The sequence below is a fragment of the Lactuca virosa genome, chromosome 8, assembly GCF_052849685.1.
Source record: "Lactuca virosa cultivar CGN04683 chromosome 8, Lactuca_virosa_CGN04683_v6, whole genome shotgun sequence".
Lineage (NCBI taxonomy): Eukaryota > Viridiplantae > Streptophyta > Magnoliopsida > Asterales > Asteraceae > Lactuca > Lactuca virosa.
Window position 1 is genome coordinate 61,632,827 of NC_136433.1, and position 13,455 is coordinate 61,646,281.

The 13,455-nt window shown below is 33.6% G+C and overlaps 1 protein-coding gene and 1 long non-coding RNA gene across 3 annotated transcripts; one reads left to right on the top strand and one right to left on the bottom strand.

Moving 5' to 3' along the window:
* Positions 1-2,583: 2,583 nt before the first annotated feature.
* Positions 2,584-4,558, bottom strand: LOC145133999 (uncharacterized). Of its 2 annotated transcripts, none has more exons than XR_013718861.1 (2): positions 3,029-4,558; positions 2,584-2,934 (listed from the first exon to the last, which is right to left on the bottom strand). It is a non-coding gene; the product is annotated as an uncharacterized LOC145133999 (long non-coding RNA). The 2 variants fall into 2 exon arrangements; XR_013718860.1 differs by having other exon boundaries at positions 2,584-2,939.
* Positions 4,559-6,713: 2,155 nt separating this feature from the next.
* CHUP1 (Hydroxyproline-rich glycoprotein family protein) lies at positions 6,714-11,759 on the top strand. Its single transcript, XM_079068017.1, has 9 exons — positions 6,714-7,099; positions 7,215-7,276; positions 7,380-8,111; positions 8,343-9,686; positions 9,768-9,899; positions 10,798-10,979; positions 11,093-11,204; positions 11,292-11,435; positions 11,516-11,759. Exons 1-9 carry the CDS (start codon positions 7,012-7,014, stop codon positions 11,612-11,614), a joined length of 2,895 nt encoding a protein of 964 aa, XP_078924143.1. The 5' UTR covers positions 6,714-7,011; the 3' UTR covers positions 11,615-11,759.
* Positions 11,760-13,455: the final 1,696 nt, after the last annotated feature.

Sequence of the window (13,455 nt, forward strand, 5' to 3'; positions counted from 1 at the left end):
CGCCGAGTTGAGGGCTCTCGACTCGTCGAGTAGATAGCTTAAAACCCGCGTCCAAAACTCGTTTCTACTCGACGAGTCTGGGGCTTCCAATTCGTCGAGTAGCTCTAATAAAATGAATAATTTATGAATAAAAGCGTACCAGAAACCAGACGTTACAACATAGGTAAAAAGAGAAGTAAAAAATGCCTTCAAAACAACACAAAGGGTCTAGAACATCAACCAAAACCATCTTTGGACACAGAGTTCTCCAAACTCCATAGAAATCATGATAAAAGGGACCAAAAACCAACAAAAATACTAGATCTATCATTAATCATCCAAAAAGCATAAGACACTTATAGAGCTCGAAGAGGCCACAAGAAGGTAGAAAATCTATGAAGTTTGCTTCTCTTGACACAAAATAACAACCAACTTTTCAATCTCTCTCTAAGGCACCAAACACAAGGAAAGAAGGCAAAAAAGGCTAGGTTTTTAGAGGTTAAGCGTTTTTGGGGTTAGAGATTGAGCAATAGGGGAACCCCTAGAAGTTAGTGTCATTATATAGGGCTTAAGGCCCGAGATTAGGGTTTAGGTTGGATGTGGCTCTGCGTTGCGACCCTCACCATGGTCGCATCGTGACTTATGACGTGGTTCGCGATGCTATACTTCAATACTCGTGCCGCAACTAAAGGTTTTTCCCCAAAACCTTCTTACTTGAATTCCTCAAATTGACAATCTTGAAAACGGATGTTACATAAAAATAATTAAAACCTACCTTAAATATTTTATAAAACATACCTTATTGTTTTTGGCAAAAAAGTATATATAAAAATCAAGATTTCTAGAGCTCATATGGTTTCTATCGGTTTCACTTAAATAGTGAACCACATAGTTTTGTTTTCTAGACCACTTCATACCAACCGATTTATTTTTAATACACACACGATGCTTATAGAAGATTTTATTTTGAAGAGGGTTGCAACTTTTACGAAATCCAAGTTTATTAAATATTGAGGAAGTTTCGAATCATTTAGCAAGATTGTCATTATAGCCAATGTCTTATATTTTGTATTCAACTTCTCTCTATGTGTGTACACAATTACCATTAAACATCAACCAAACAAGTTGATACCAAATATAGTTGATACGACACTAATAGCTAAATTTGTGTACAAAATATATTTCGTACGACACTGAGAAAAAAAAAAGACGTGATACTATACCATGTTCACCCTTACATTTAACATGATAATAACCTTTTGACGCATTACATAATATGATCATCGATTTCGCAATTTTTTTCTTTGTGAGTTGTGAATTGTGAATCTGAATAGTATTTTAAACAAAATTTAGAATTTAAAAAAAAAATATATTGGCATATACAAACATATATTGTGAAATAGACCGTATATTACAAACTATATGATTTATGAAATTGGTAGTCATTTTGGGTAAAGAGTAAAAAACATGGTCACATCAAGAGAAATTATGAAATTGGTAGTCATTTTGGGTAAGAGTAAAAAACATGGCAATTTTGTTAATTGAACCGTACCATTTTGATATTTTGTGATTATCCCAATAATACACCACTTTAAAGGCTCTAACCTTGTGTGTCACCCAATTAAATAATTTGGGAGGATAACTGGATAACAACCTATATTTTATATACACATTAGGCCATATTTTTTTTGATGCACCGTTATTTTTTAAACTCATTTTTTAAAGCACACTATTATCACCGACTATTGTGGTTCTAATCGGTTTCGGTCTAAGTTGACACCTTACACACTAGGGGTATAAGTTTTTTTTATTTTTTTTTAATTTTTATTTTTTTAGAACGAAAAATCTACACTACTCATAAATTACTCCTAATACCACCTATGTCTCCAATGAGACTTGAACCTTCAACCTCTAAGAGGGAGGGTAACACCCAATACTAGGGGTGTAAGTCAGCTGAGCTACTCAGGATCGACTCGTTAGCTACTCATGATCGACTCGTTAAAAGTTCGACTCGAGATCGAATTAAACAAGCCCGAATCGAGTTCGGGCCTAAATATGAGGCTCGTTTATTAAACAAGCTTGTGTCGAGCTTCAATTAGTAGGCTCATGAGCCTAAATGAGTATATATATATATATATATATATATATATATATATATATATATATATATATATATATATATATATAGGCCTATGTTATTCTATTCAAAGTAATTATTGTGTTATTGTATGCATAACTGTGGGCCAATCAATTTTACTTATTTTAAGAAAGTGATTAATATATATTATTGAATTAAATGTAATTGAAAAATATCATCTAATTTAATTACAAGGGTATTTTAGTCAATTAATATAGATTTAATAAAGGAAAATTACATATTTAAAGGGATCATAGATTCTATTAATTTTAAAAATCCGATTTTACGAATTATAACTATTTTAATTCGGACATTCTGACAGAATATGTTTATTTATTTAATTATCACTCAAAAAATAAAAATATTATTGAACCATAAATAATAAAAATATTCCTGAACCTATTTCTTGATCATGAATTTAAAAACTTCTTGTAGAATAACAAATTCTTGAACAATAAATTGAAGAATAAAAACAAAAAATACATTATTTCTTATAGAATACGGGTAACAATTGTTAAGAATTACATTTATTGTTAAAGAATAAAACTAAAAAACTTTCAAAACGGGAAAGAAAACATCAAAATCTAACAACGACTAATACATTCTAAAAGAATAATGTGGTCCGTTTCAATTTTGTGGTCCGTTCTTCAAGCATCAACTTCTGTGATTCCAACAGAATTAGAATTCGTGATTCCATTCCAACAGAATTGGAATTCGTGATTCCATTCCAGTAGAATTGGAATCTCACCAATATCATCCATTGAATCATCTATATAAACATACTTGATACCTTTTCAGAATTCAACATTGTCAAGATCCTGCGCTGTCCACATAAATGAAGTGTTAAATCAGAAAAAAAAAGATTGAAATATGAATCAATTCATAAAATGCAGCCAAACAAATTGGAATTACCTCATAAGCCTCGTTTTTTCAAAGCCTGCAAACATTTTCAAATTGAACATATTAAAATAAAACATCAAATTCATCTATTTCAATGTCTTTCTAGGAACCCGCACAATGGATAGTCTTGCACGACATTATCATAACATAATAGAATATGATAAAAAGCTTTTAATAATTAAAAAGCATTAAGTAAAATGTAAACAATTACAGTGGTCAAAATAATCACCTTTAAACAATTACTTTCATACTCCATGGGACAAATTGATCTCCACATTGTCTTCTCAATTATCGTTTTGTCTGATATTTAGTTCTCAACTATCGCTTTAATATTATGCAAAAGGAAAATGACTAATTACCAAACAGAGGAGATCAAATTAATCAAAATTATGTATCAAATAATGATTTTTCTTTTTGGAATCAAATAAACCCTAATGAACTTTGATACTACTTTTTACCGTTCATTTAATTTAAAGAAAGGAAACGACGGATCAAACCTGTTGGAATCGACCGAACATACAAATCGCTCTACGAGAACTGGTTTCTTTGAATTCAGATCGTATAGCTTCAAAAAATCAGATTAATGTAGGGATGAGCAAAAGGACCGAACCGGCCGGAACCGGACCCGACCCGGTAACCGGCTTCGGCCAAAATCAAGAACCGAACCGGCCCGGCGGTTCTACCGGTTCCCGGTTCCTACCGGTTCTTGTCGTGTCTTCAAATGTTAGAACCGGTCCTCGAAAAATAGCATCATACGGTTCCGGTTTTTGCCGGTTCTACCGGTTTTTTCCGGTTCCGGTTATATCGGTTCCGGTTCCTACCGGTTCCCGGTTCCAAAAATCCACAAAAATAACGTCCCGGTCCCGGCCCGACCGGTTCCATCGGGTTCCGGTTCCGGCCGGTTCCCCGGTCCATATGCTCATCCCTAGATTAATGTTATCATATATTTGAAAATAATCTTGAATCTAAACTATCTAATTGTAGATCATCGGTTTGTTTTGGCTACACCCACCTGCAATCAGAACACAAAGAAGAAGGGTGGGCTGCGTTCAATTCATGCTACAAGATGGAGGGTCGGCGGTGAAGAGGCCGTTGGTTTTTTTTGGCCACCTGTGAGCTCTCGTAGGAAGAAGTCACCGGAGAAGGGCGTCTGCCCCTCTCTTTCTCGTATTTTCTTCTTCCTGTCAAACACAACAATCGAACGCCCCCTAGATCGGTGTTGTCCCGATGCTTCTTCCCTCCGCACCTCCTCACAATTTACCAACTATCACAGAAGCTCCGTCGACATGCCCTGTTCCTTCGTTTCCCTTACCGTCAGCGTCTTCGACTGATTAGAGGAGAAAGGCGTGAAGGAGTCTTCAACCGATGATGAAAATTGATCCTACAACGATTGATCAGATCATTGCCGTATATAAAAGAGGGATTAGGTTAAAATCAACGTAACTAGCAAAATTATAGGGAGTATTTGCGGAAGTTATTTCTCAAATTACCTAGTTACCCTTATTGATTTATTTAATTATTGTTTTTTCTATTAAATTTTGATTGGTCCACAATAATGCATACAATAATACAATACTTAATTAAAATACCTGAACCTATCTCTCTCTCTCTCTCTCTCTATATATATATATATATATATATATATATATATATATATATATATATATATATATATATATATATATATATAGGGAAGGGTTATTTGGAAAACAAAAAAACCCTAAAAAAACCCCAAAAATCATAAAAATGCATAAAAAAATACCTAGAGATCACAAAACTTTTTTTTGACATTTTTTATGAAAAAATCGCAGGTTTTTAAAGAAATTCGCTGAAAAAAAATTTGAAAAAAAAACTTTTTTTTTATAAAAAAAAATTGATTTTTTTTTCAGCGAATTTTAATAAAATGCTGCGATTTTTTATAAAAAAAATTCAAAAAAAAGTTTTGTGATCTCTAAGTATTTTTTTATGCATTTTTATGATTTTTAGGGTTTTTTTTAGAGTTTTTTGTTTTCCATAGAACCTAAACCTATATATATATATATATATATATATATATATATATATATATATATATATATACACACACACCACCTACTAATATCACCTATGTCTCCAATGGGACTTGAACCCTCAACCTGTAGGAAGGAGGGCAACACCCGATACCAGGGGCGGAACATGATCAATAGAAGTGAGGGGGCCAAAACCATATTCACTTCTAATCATATCAATAAAAGGCATTCAAGGTTTTTATAGTCTTTTACGCCGAACAATTTTGTTTTCTAATGTATGTTTATACCAAATTTACATCGGGCAGTATTAATTGTACTAAAGAAGTTTCAGAGGTCTAATTGATCTTGATTATTCGACTCACTACAAAATAATAATAGATTTATTAGTATATTAAGTTGGATGTTTCAATATATTTTTGAACTAGTTTTGTACATACCACATATAAAAAAACAAATAAAAAACTTTTCCTTTCTAAACAAGCCTTTACAAAAAATCATACCTTATAAAAACAAACCCATGGAAAAATTAATTGTTTTTATTCATTTATCATAATGATTATCAAAGGCATCAGATATATATTAAAAATATATTATATGAACATACCTATTTAAAGAAAAAAGTATTCAACTCCAATTTTGCTTCAATATCATATATGAGACTAGCGTAGGTAAAAAGAATTTTTATTTTTATTTTGTCCCACATCTTGATGATCTAACTTATAAAAGGGTTTACATTGTATATTTAAATGAAAATTAATATTGTATCTCCTTCTTGATTTGGAAGCTCATTGATAAAGATTTTAGTACAAAATATTTATAATAATATCTAGTCAAAACATGTCAAAATTAAATTGTGATATTTAGTGGAGCAAAAAGGTGGGGGCCATGGCCTCCCCCAGCCCCTAAAGGCATCCGCCACTGTCCGGTACCGCAATGAAACTTGAACTCTCAACCCCTAGGAAAGAGGGCAATATCCAGTACCGCTGGGCTAGAAGCCCTTTGGTCTTATACAAGTCAATTAACCCACCTAATATGCTATTTGCTAATTGGCAGAAAGATCCAAAAAGGGGACAATTTGCGGGCACAAACGTCTGTTTTATAAAAAGCCAGGGATAAGGTTTTGTTTTACTCTCTTTTTTCATGGGCTTTGGTTAACATAGGCCATATGCATCAATCCATTAAAGCAAAGCCAATCTCTACCTTTCTTTTGTTAACCTACCTTTTCCATCTTTCCATTAAACACAACAATGAAATAAACCATATTTGTGCACTTGTCTTGTAAACATGGCCCACCTCCTCCATTTAAGTCCTTACTCTTAAATCTATATTTTCCTTTTGTGGTGCTTTCTACTTTTCTAGCATCACTTAAAAAACAAAAATTAAAATATAATTTGATTTTTGATTTTGAATTCGACTATTGTTTGTGGGTGTTTTTGAAACTTGGATATCAAGATAACAGCATTAATTGTACCCAAAGAAAAAGAAGGTTCATGAACTATAGAATATGAGTGGACAAAAGTATGTTCTCACTTAAATTCTTAACTAATTTCCTGAAATATATATTCGCAAGATAGCTGGATATTAATCTGAATTTACAATCACTGATGTCGTTTTCTATCTGTAAAATTCATGGGTTTCAAAGAATGTCAATCCTTTCGAGACAAAATTTGGCCACTAGATATCTGTGGTGGGTGTAGCTCCTAGTATACACAAATGTGATGAGATTCTACCTGTCATAAACTTCAATACTTCCATGTTTCTAGTTCGATATTGATACTCAAAATTTGCCAATTCGTTATCTATGAGATTATAACTAAAATTTCTTCTAATTGTAAGTCTTCTTCACAGATTCTGTGTTTTCTGGTTTTCACTTGAACGAATGGTTGACCATGGAGTCATGGGATGCTGGTTGAAATCGGATTTTCATGGGATATAATCTATAATAGATGAGTGGCAATCTTGTAATTTCATATTCACGACACCTACATGATTGTCAGGTTAGGGTTCATTGTTGCTGCTTCAATTGCAGCTTATGCAGTTAAGCAGGTCAACGTTAAACGTCCTCCGTCAACAGGTAATTCCATAATTCGTTTCTTTGTATTAAAAGAGGCGATTTTTTTTCAAATTTCTATGGCTTTGTATGGATACTGATGTTGTTCAATGCCTCTAATGGTGAAATTGGAGCTCAGGAAACGATGAATCTACTTCTGGACAAAATAAAAAAGAAGAAGAAGATAAAAAACAGATTACGGTTTGTGTTATTGCAGAAGTTATTCTTAATTTCGTATTCCAATTTCAGTCCCTATTCGATGACTGTTCCTAGGGTTTTATTTTTAATTTTACTTTTTGTACAGAATGAAGAGGAAGAGGAAAAAGAAGAGGTTAAACTAATTAGTGGTTTAATCAATGCACAATCAAACACTCCAGATTTTGAAGATGACATCTTACCTGAATTCGAAGATCTGTTATCCGGCGAGATTGATATTCCGTTTCCGACAGCCGAGAAAGAGCGTGTATACGAAATCGAAATGGCGAACAACGCAAAGGAACTCGAACGATTACGGAACTTAGTCAAAGAGCTTGAAGAACGAGAAGTCAAACTCGAAGGCGAACTTCTCGAATACTACGGATTAAAGGAACAGGAATCCGATATCGTTGAATTACAAAGACAATTAAAAATCAAAACAGTCGAGATCGATATGTTGAACATTACAATCAATTCGTTACAAACCGAGAGAAAAAAGCTTCAAGAAGAAGTCGTTAATGGAGCTAATTATAAAAAGGAATTAGATGCAGCCAGGAATAAAATCAAGGAGCTTCAAAGGCAGTTTCAACTCGAGGCGAATCAAACGAAAGGGCAATTGTTGTTATTGAAACAACAAGTTGGAATTCTTCAAACGAAAGAACAAGATGCATTCAAGAAGGATACTGATATTGAGAGAAAGTTGAAAAGCTTGAAGGAATTAGAAGTGGAAGTTGTTGAGCTTAAAAGGAAGAACAGAGAGCTTCAACATGAAAAAAGACAATTGGTTGTTAAACTCGATGCAGCTGAATCCAGAGTTGCAGTGCTTTCAAGCACAACCGAGGTAAATAGGATTGCAAATTAAAGAATAATTTTTTTAGGACAAAACTTGTAAAATTCATATACATTTAGGGATCAAAAGTGTAATGTTTTCTTCTTCTTTCTTATTTTTTATTTTAATTTTAAAAAAATAATAAGAAAGAAGAAAAAACTCAAAAATTTACAAACGTTGTCAATTTGTTGAATGTCATAATGCCTTTTCAGTAATGTAATTCCCATGGTGCTACTGCTACAGACAGAAATGGTGGCGAGGGTGAAAGAGGAAGTGAACAAATTAGCACACACAAATGAAGATCTGTTGAAACAAGTCGAAGGACTCCAAATGAACAGATTCAGCGAAGTTGAAGAACTCGTGTACCTCCGATGGGTTAACGCATGTCTGCGATTCGAGCTTCGAAACTACGAAACACCTTCAGGAAAAACATCAGCTCGCGATCTCAACAAAAATTTAAGCCCTAGATCTCAAGAAAAAGCCAAACAGTTAATGTTAGAGTACGCAGGATCAGAACGCGGGCAAGGAGGCGACACAGATCTCGAAAGCAACTTCTCTCAACCATCATCTCCAGGATCCGAAGATTTCGATACGGCTTCCATTGATAGTTCCATGAGTCGATACAGTAGTTTCAGTAAAAAGCCAAGCTTGATTCAAAAACTTAAAAAATGGGGGAAATCGAAAGATGATTCGAATTATTCTAGCGCTCTCACTTCACCTGCAAGGTCGTTTACCGGTGGATCTCCTAGGGTTAGCGTTAGTCAGAAACCGAGAGGTCCGTTAGAAGCTTTGATGTTACGAAACGCAGGTGAATCAGTCGCGATTACTACTTTCGGTGTAGCTGATCAGGATTCCGCTAATTCTCCAGAAACCCCCAATAATGTTGCATCATCGTTTCAATTGATGTCGAAATCGGTTGAAGGCGTTTTGGATGAGAAGTATCCGGCGTATAAAGATCGACATAAGCTTGCATTAGAACGCGAGAAGAAAATCAAGGAAAAAGCCGATCAAGCGAGAGCTGCTAGGTTTGGTGATAGTACTACGAGTTTCAAGCCACCGAGTTACAGTACTAAATCAGTGAGTTTGCCGCCAAAACTTGCTCAAGTGAAAGAGAGAGCAGTGATTTCTCCTTCTGCTGATGTCACTTCCGGTGATCAGTCAACCATGGGAAAGTCAACGAGCATGCCACCTGTCAGTAAGATTCCATTTGCCGATATTGAAAAGAGACCGCCTAGAACTCCACGTCCTCCTCCGAGACGCACCGGAGCCGCTCCTGCCACCACCGCTAATCCAGTATCTGCAGGTGGAGGTCCTCCGCCTCCACCTCCTCCACCAGGTGCTCCACCACCACCGCCACCACCTGGCGGCCCACCCCGCCCACCTCCTCCACCGGGAACCCTAGCTAGAGGAGCCGGTGGCGGTGATAAAGTTCATAGAGCTCCAGAGTTGGTTGAATTTTACCAAAGTTTGATGAAACGTGAAGCTAAAAAAGATACGTCAATCATATCTTCATCTGCATCAAACACAGCGGATGCAAGAAGTAACATGATCGGAGAGATTGAAAACCGGTCAACTTTCCTGTTAGCTGTACGTTTCAAGATTCTAATCTCCCATTAAATCTTATGTTTATGCATAATTATTACTAATTGACACTGTCTTTGTTTTCAGGTAAAAGCTGACGTGGAAACTCAAGGTGATTTTGTCGAGTCACTTGCATCTGAAGTCCGAGCTGCTTCTTTTACACATGTAGAAGATTTGGTGACTTTCGTGAACTGGCTTGATGAAGAACTCTCATTTTTGGTATGTTTTTTAAGATTTGTTACATAATTAAAGAGAAATTACATTTTGATCCTACTAATCCACCTACCCATTTAAATGATGACATGTGTCATATTAGTATTTTAAAATATCATTAAATTTCATTAAATGAACATTAAATGTTACACATGTCATCATTTCATTGGGTAGGAGTTCATTGGGTAGGAGGATATGTAGGAACAAAGAGTAGGACATGTCATCATTTCATTGGGTAGGAGGATATGTAGGAACAAAGAGTAGGAGGATATTTAATTTCTCATTATTAAAAGTAATTTATATTTTGGTTCAAGAAGTTTTCGTTTTTTTGCAAATTTTGCTCTATTTTGAGGTTTTCTTTAGCCTCTATTTCAAGTAAAATAAAATGACCATTTTACTCCATAAGTATAACTGCTTTTGCAGTTTTGTCCTTTTCTTTGGCAAATTTTTTTTTTTTTTTTCAAGTGACTACTTTGGTAGCTGAGTATAATTGATTTTTGCAATATTGGTCCAAAATATAGTTATTTTAAATAGAATAGCACCAAAAAAGTTAAAAAAACCCTCAAAGTTTTACCAAAAATGAAATGTTTTTGGTCTCTGTTCCAAGTAATTTTCTACTTTGGTCCCTTGTTGTAATTCATTTTTGCAATTTTGGTTTTAAGAAGTTTTATTTTGTAATTTTTTTCCTTATTTGACATTCTAGTAATGTTTTTGCTCTTTATTCCAAGTAAAATGATTACTTTGGTACCTGAGTATAAGTGATTTTTTAACTTTAGTCTAAGAAATTAAGAAAAAGGACCAAAATTACAAAAGAAAAATTCCTGAGACCAAAACTGAAACATTTAGTAATATTCAAGGACCAAAAATGTAATTTACTGAATATCATCTACTATTTGTTTGTCAGGTTGATGAACGGGCAGTCTTGAAGCATTTTGATTGGCCAGAAGGAAAAGCAGACGCATTTAGAGAAGCAGCCTTTGAATATCAAGATCTAATGAAACTCGAAAAACAAGTCTCTAATTTTGTCGATGATCCAAGTGTCCCATGTGAACCCGCTTTGAAGAAAATGTACAAGTTGCTAGAAAAGTATGTTTCAACACTTTTTTATTTTTCATTATTAACATCAAGATTTAATTTAATATAATCACCATAGCTACTCTTTATAAAATATCCAATTTTTTTTTTCTTTTTTTTTTTAGAGTGGAGAACAGTGTTTATGCATTACTAAGGACAAGAGACATGGCTATGTCGAGATATAAAGAATTCGGGATTCCAATCAATTGGTTACAAGATTCCGGAGTTGTAGGCAAGGTATTGTTTTTGTTTGTTAGTATAATACTATAATTCAATAAAACTTTTTTTTAATTAATAAACAATAAAAAACATTTTTTTTTTCAGATCAAGCTTTCGTCTGTGCAATTGGCTAGAAAATACATGAAGCGGGTTGCATCTGAACTTGATGCGTTGGATGGACCCGAGAAAGAACCAAACAGAGAGTTTTTGGTGCTTCAGGGTGTGCGATTTGCTTTTCGTGTTCATCAGGTAAAATAAATTTGAGAATCGATCATTTTTTATACAGATATTTTATAATATGTGTTGCTAAAATTATTGTGTTTTTACAGTTTGCAGGAGGGTTTGATTCAGAGAGTATGAAGGCATTTGAAGAACTAAGAAGCCGAATGAACAAACAAACAACAGAAGAAAATACGCCTGAAGCTTGAGTGTTACATGATTTTTTATTCCTTTTTCTTTTTCCATGTTTATATATTTTGTATTTTAGTTTGTTTATGTTACTGCCTCCATGCAGATAAATATACCTTATATTGAATTATATTATACAACCAATAGGTCAAATTCAAATGACAAGATATATATGCTCATTTTTACAAAGTATAACGTCTAAACATGACTTTAGGCGAATTAGGATCATAGGGAGGAATGGATTCTGATTTTAGTTAACAACACACATATGTGGGATAAACAAAGTTATTGGAATGATGAATTTGAATACATTTGTAAATTTCATACAAAAGGGTAAAAGGAAAAATATGTTGTTATTTCTTGAAACTATAGGACTAAAAAGAACTAGATACAAATGAGTATGAACCAAGGGAGTAAATAAAAATAAAGGGGTAACTTAGATATATTCCATAAGAGCATACGATACGGGACCATAATGCCGTGAGGTGCCTATGTGGCACCTCCATAACGCCACAAATACCGCCCTGCTACGCCGTGGAGGGAATACCACCCCCATCTAGAAGTCATGAAGAGTTGCTGGTGATGTGACAACGTTGTGGATGGGTATGAGTGTGACCCATACCCAATGCTCTAAAGGAAGTTTAGGTTTCAAAAAGGACACATCCAAAATAGTACTCTATGATTTAGCCCCGTAATAAGCTATAGGTAAGTTTAAATGAGCAATTTAGAGGGTGGAGTTTCTCTTTTTATTAGGCGTGAAATTGGTACGTTATCGAGTGTTTTTTTTTCAAACTATGTATCCTACAAACTATAATTGACAGAACAATTTGAGTATTAATACCATACCAAATATACTTGGCACCAATTTATTTGTACAAAAAAAAATTGGTTGGTATGGTATTGGTATTAGTTTATACCAAAAACTTTAACATATATATATATATATATATATATATATATATATATATATATATATATATATATATATATATAAAGAGTTTGACACTTGATTAGGCTTCACATTGTAATCACCGAGTGGTTAGAAAGTTTTCCAAAATCGGAAACAAAATAAGCAAAAAAGTGTCATCAGTGTTTAGTGCTGTTTGTACACAATATCTATAAAATAAAATAACATCATGTATAAAATAAAGTAAATGTATTATGTTGAGTTTTTATTTAAAAATTGTTTCATAAACACAAAGATAGCAACAAAAGATTTTAATTTTGAACAAAAAAACTAGTTTTATACCCACCAAATATCATTTTGCAAAGACCTGGAAAGATTAAACATAACCAAAGAAGAAGAAAGTAAAACAACATTTGAAGACTTTGGTTCTCTTTGGCAATTAGAAAGTTGATGAAGATGGTTTGAACTTTGAAGCTCCAAGGTAGAAGGTCTCTAGAGATATCCACAAACAATTAATCAACTTGATAAGATGCTAGTCTTCATATTGTAATAAAAGAATCTCTTAAGCCTTTAAGAACAAAACAAAGCTTTTGTTCTAAAGGAGAGTCCAAGTAAAATATCAAATTCTTCCTACTTTGATCTTAACACTTTAAGAGACAAAAACTAGAGAGAATATAGAGATATGAAGTCATAATTTTCGTGGTTTTTGACTAGTAAAAGAAGAGATACATGCAAGCCTTTTAATCATCTTAATCCAAGTCCTTACCCATTGAGTCTTGATGCTTTAATACACCATGCATCTAGCAACAAAAGGCTACAAGTTTAAGAACATGACTTTATGATTAAATAAATGCAATCATGTGTTCTTTTCCCTTTATGGTCTCATTGAATATTTTATAAAAAGAAGAAGCTAGTTTTTCTATAAAAACTCTTCTAATTTTTATAACTTATCAA

Coding starts and splice junctions, on each gene's coding strand:
- CHUP1 (XM_079068017.1), top strand. CDS start 7,012: ATGATTGTCAGGTTAGGGTTCATTGTTGCTGCTTCAATTGCAGCTTAT. Junction 11,205..11,291: donor ATTCCGGAGTTGTAGGCAAG/GTATTGTTTTTG, acceptor TTTTTTTTTCAG/ATCAAGCTTTCGTCTGTGCA. Junction 11,436..11,515: donor TTGCTTTTCGTGTTCATCAG/GTAAAATAAATT, acceptor GTGTTTTTACAG/TTTGCAGGAGGGTTTGATTC.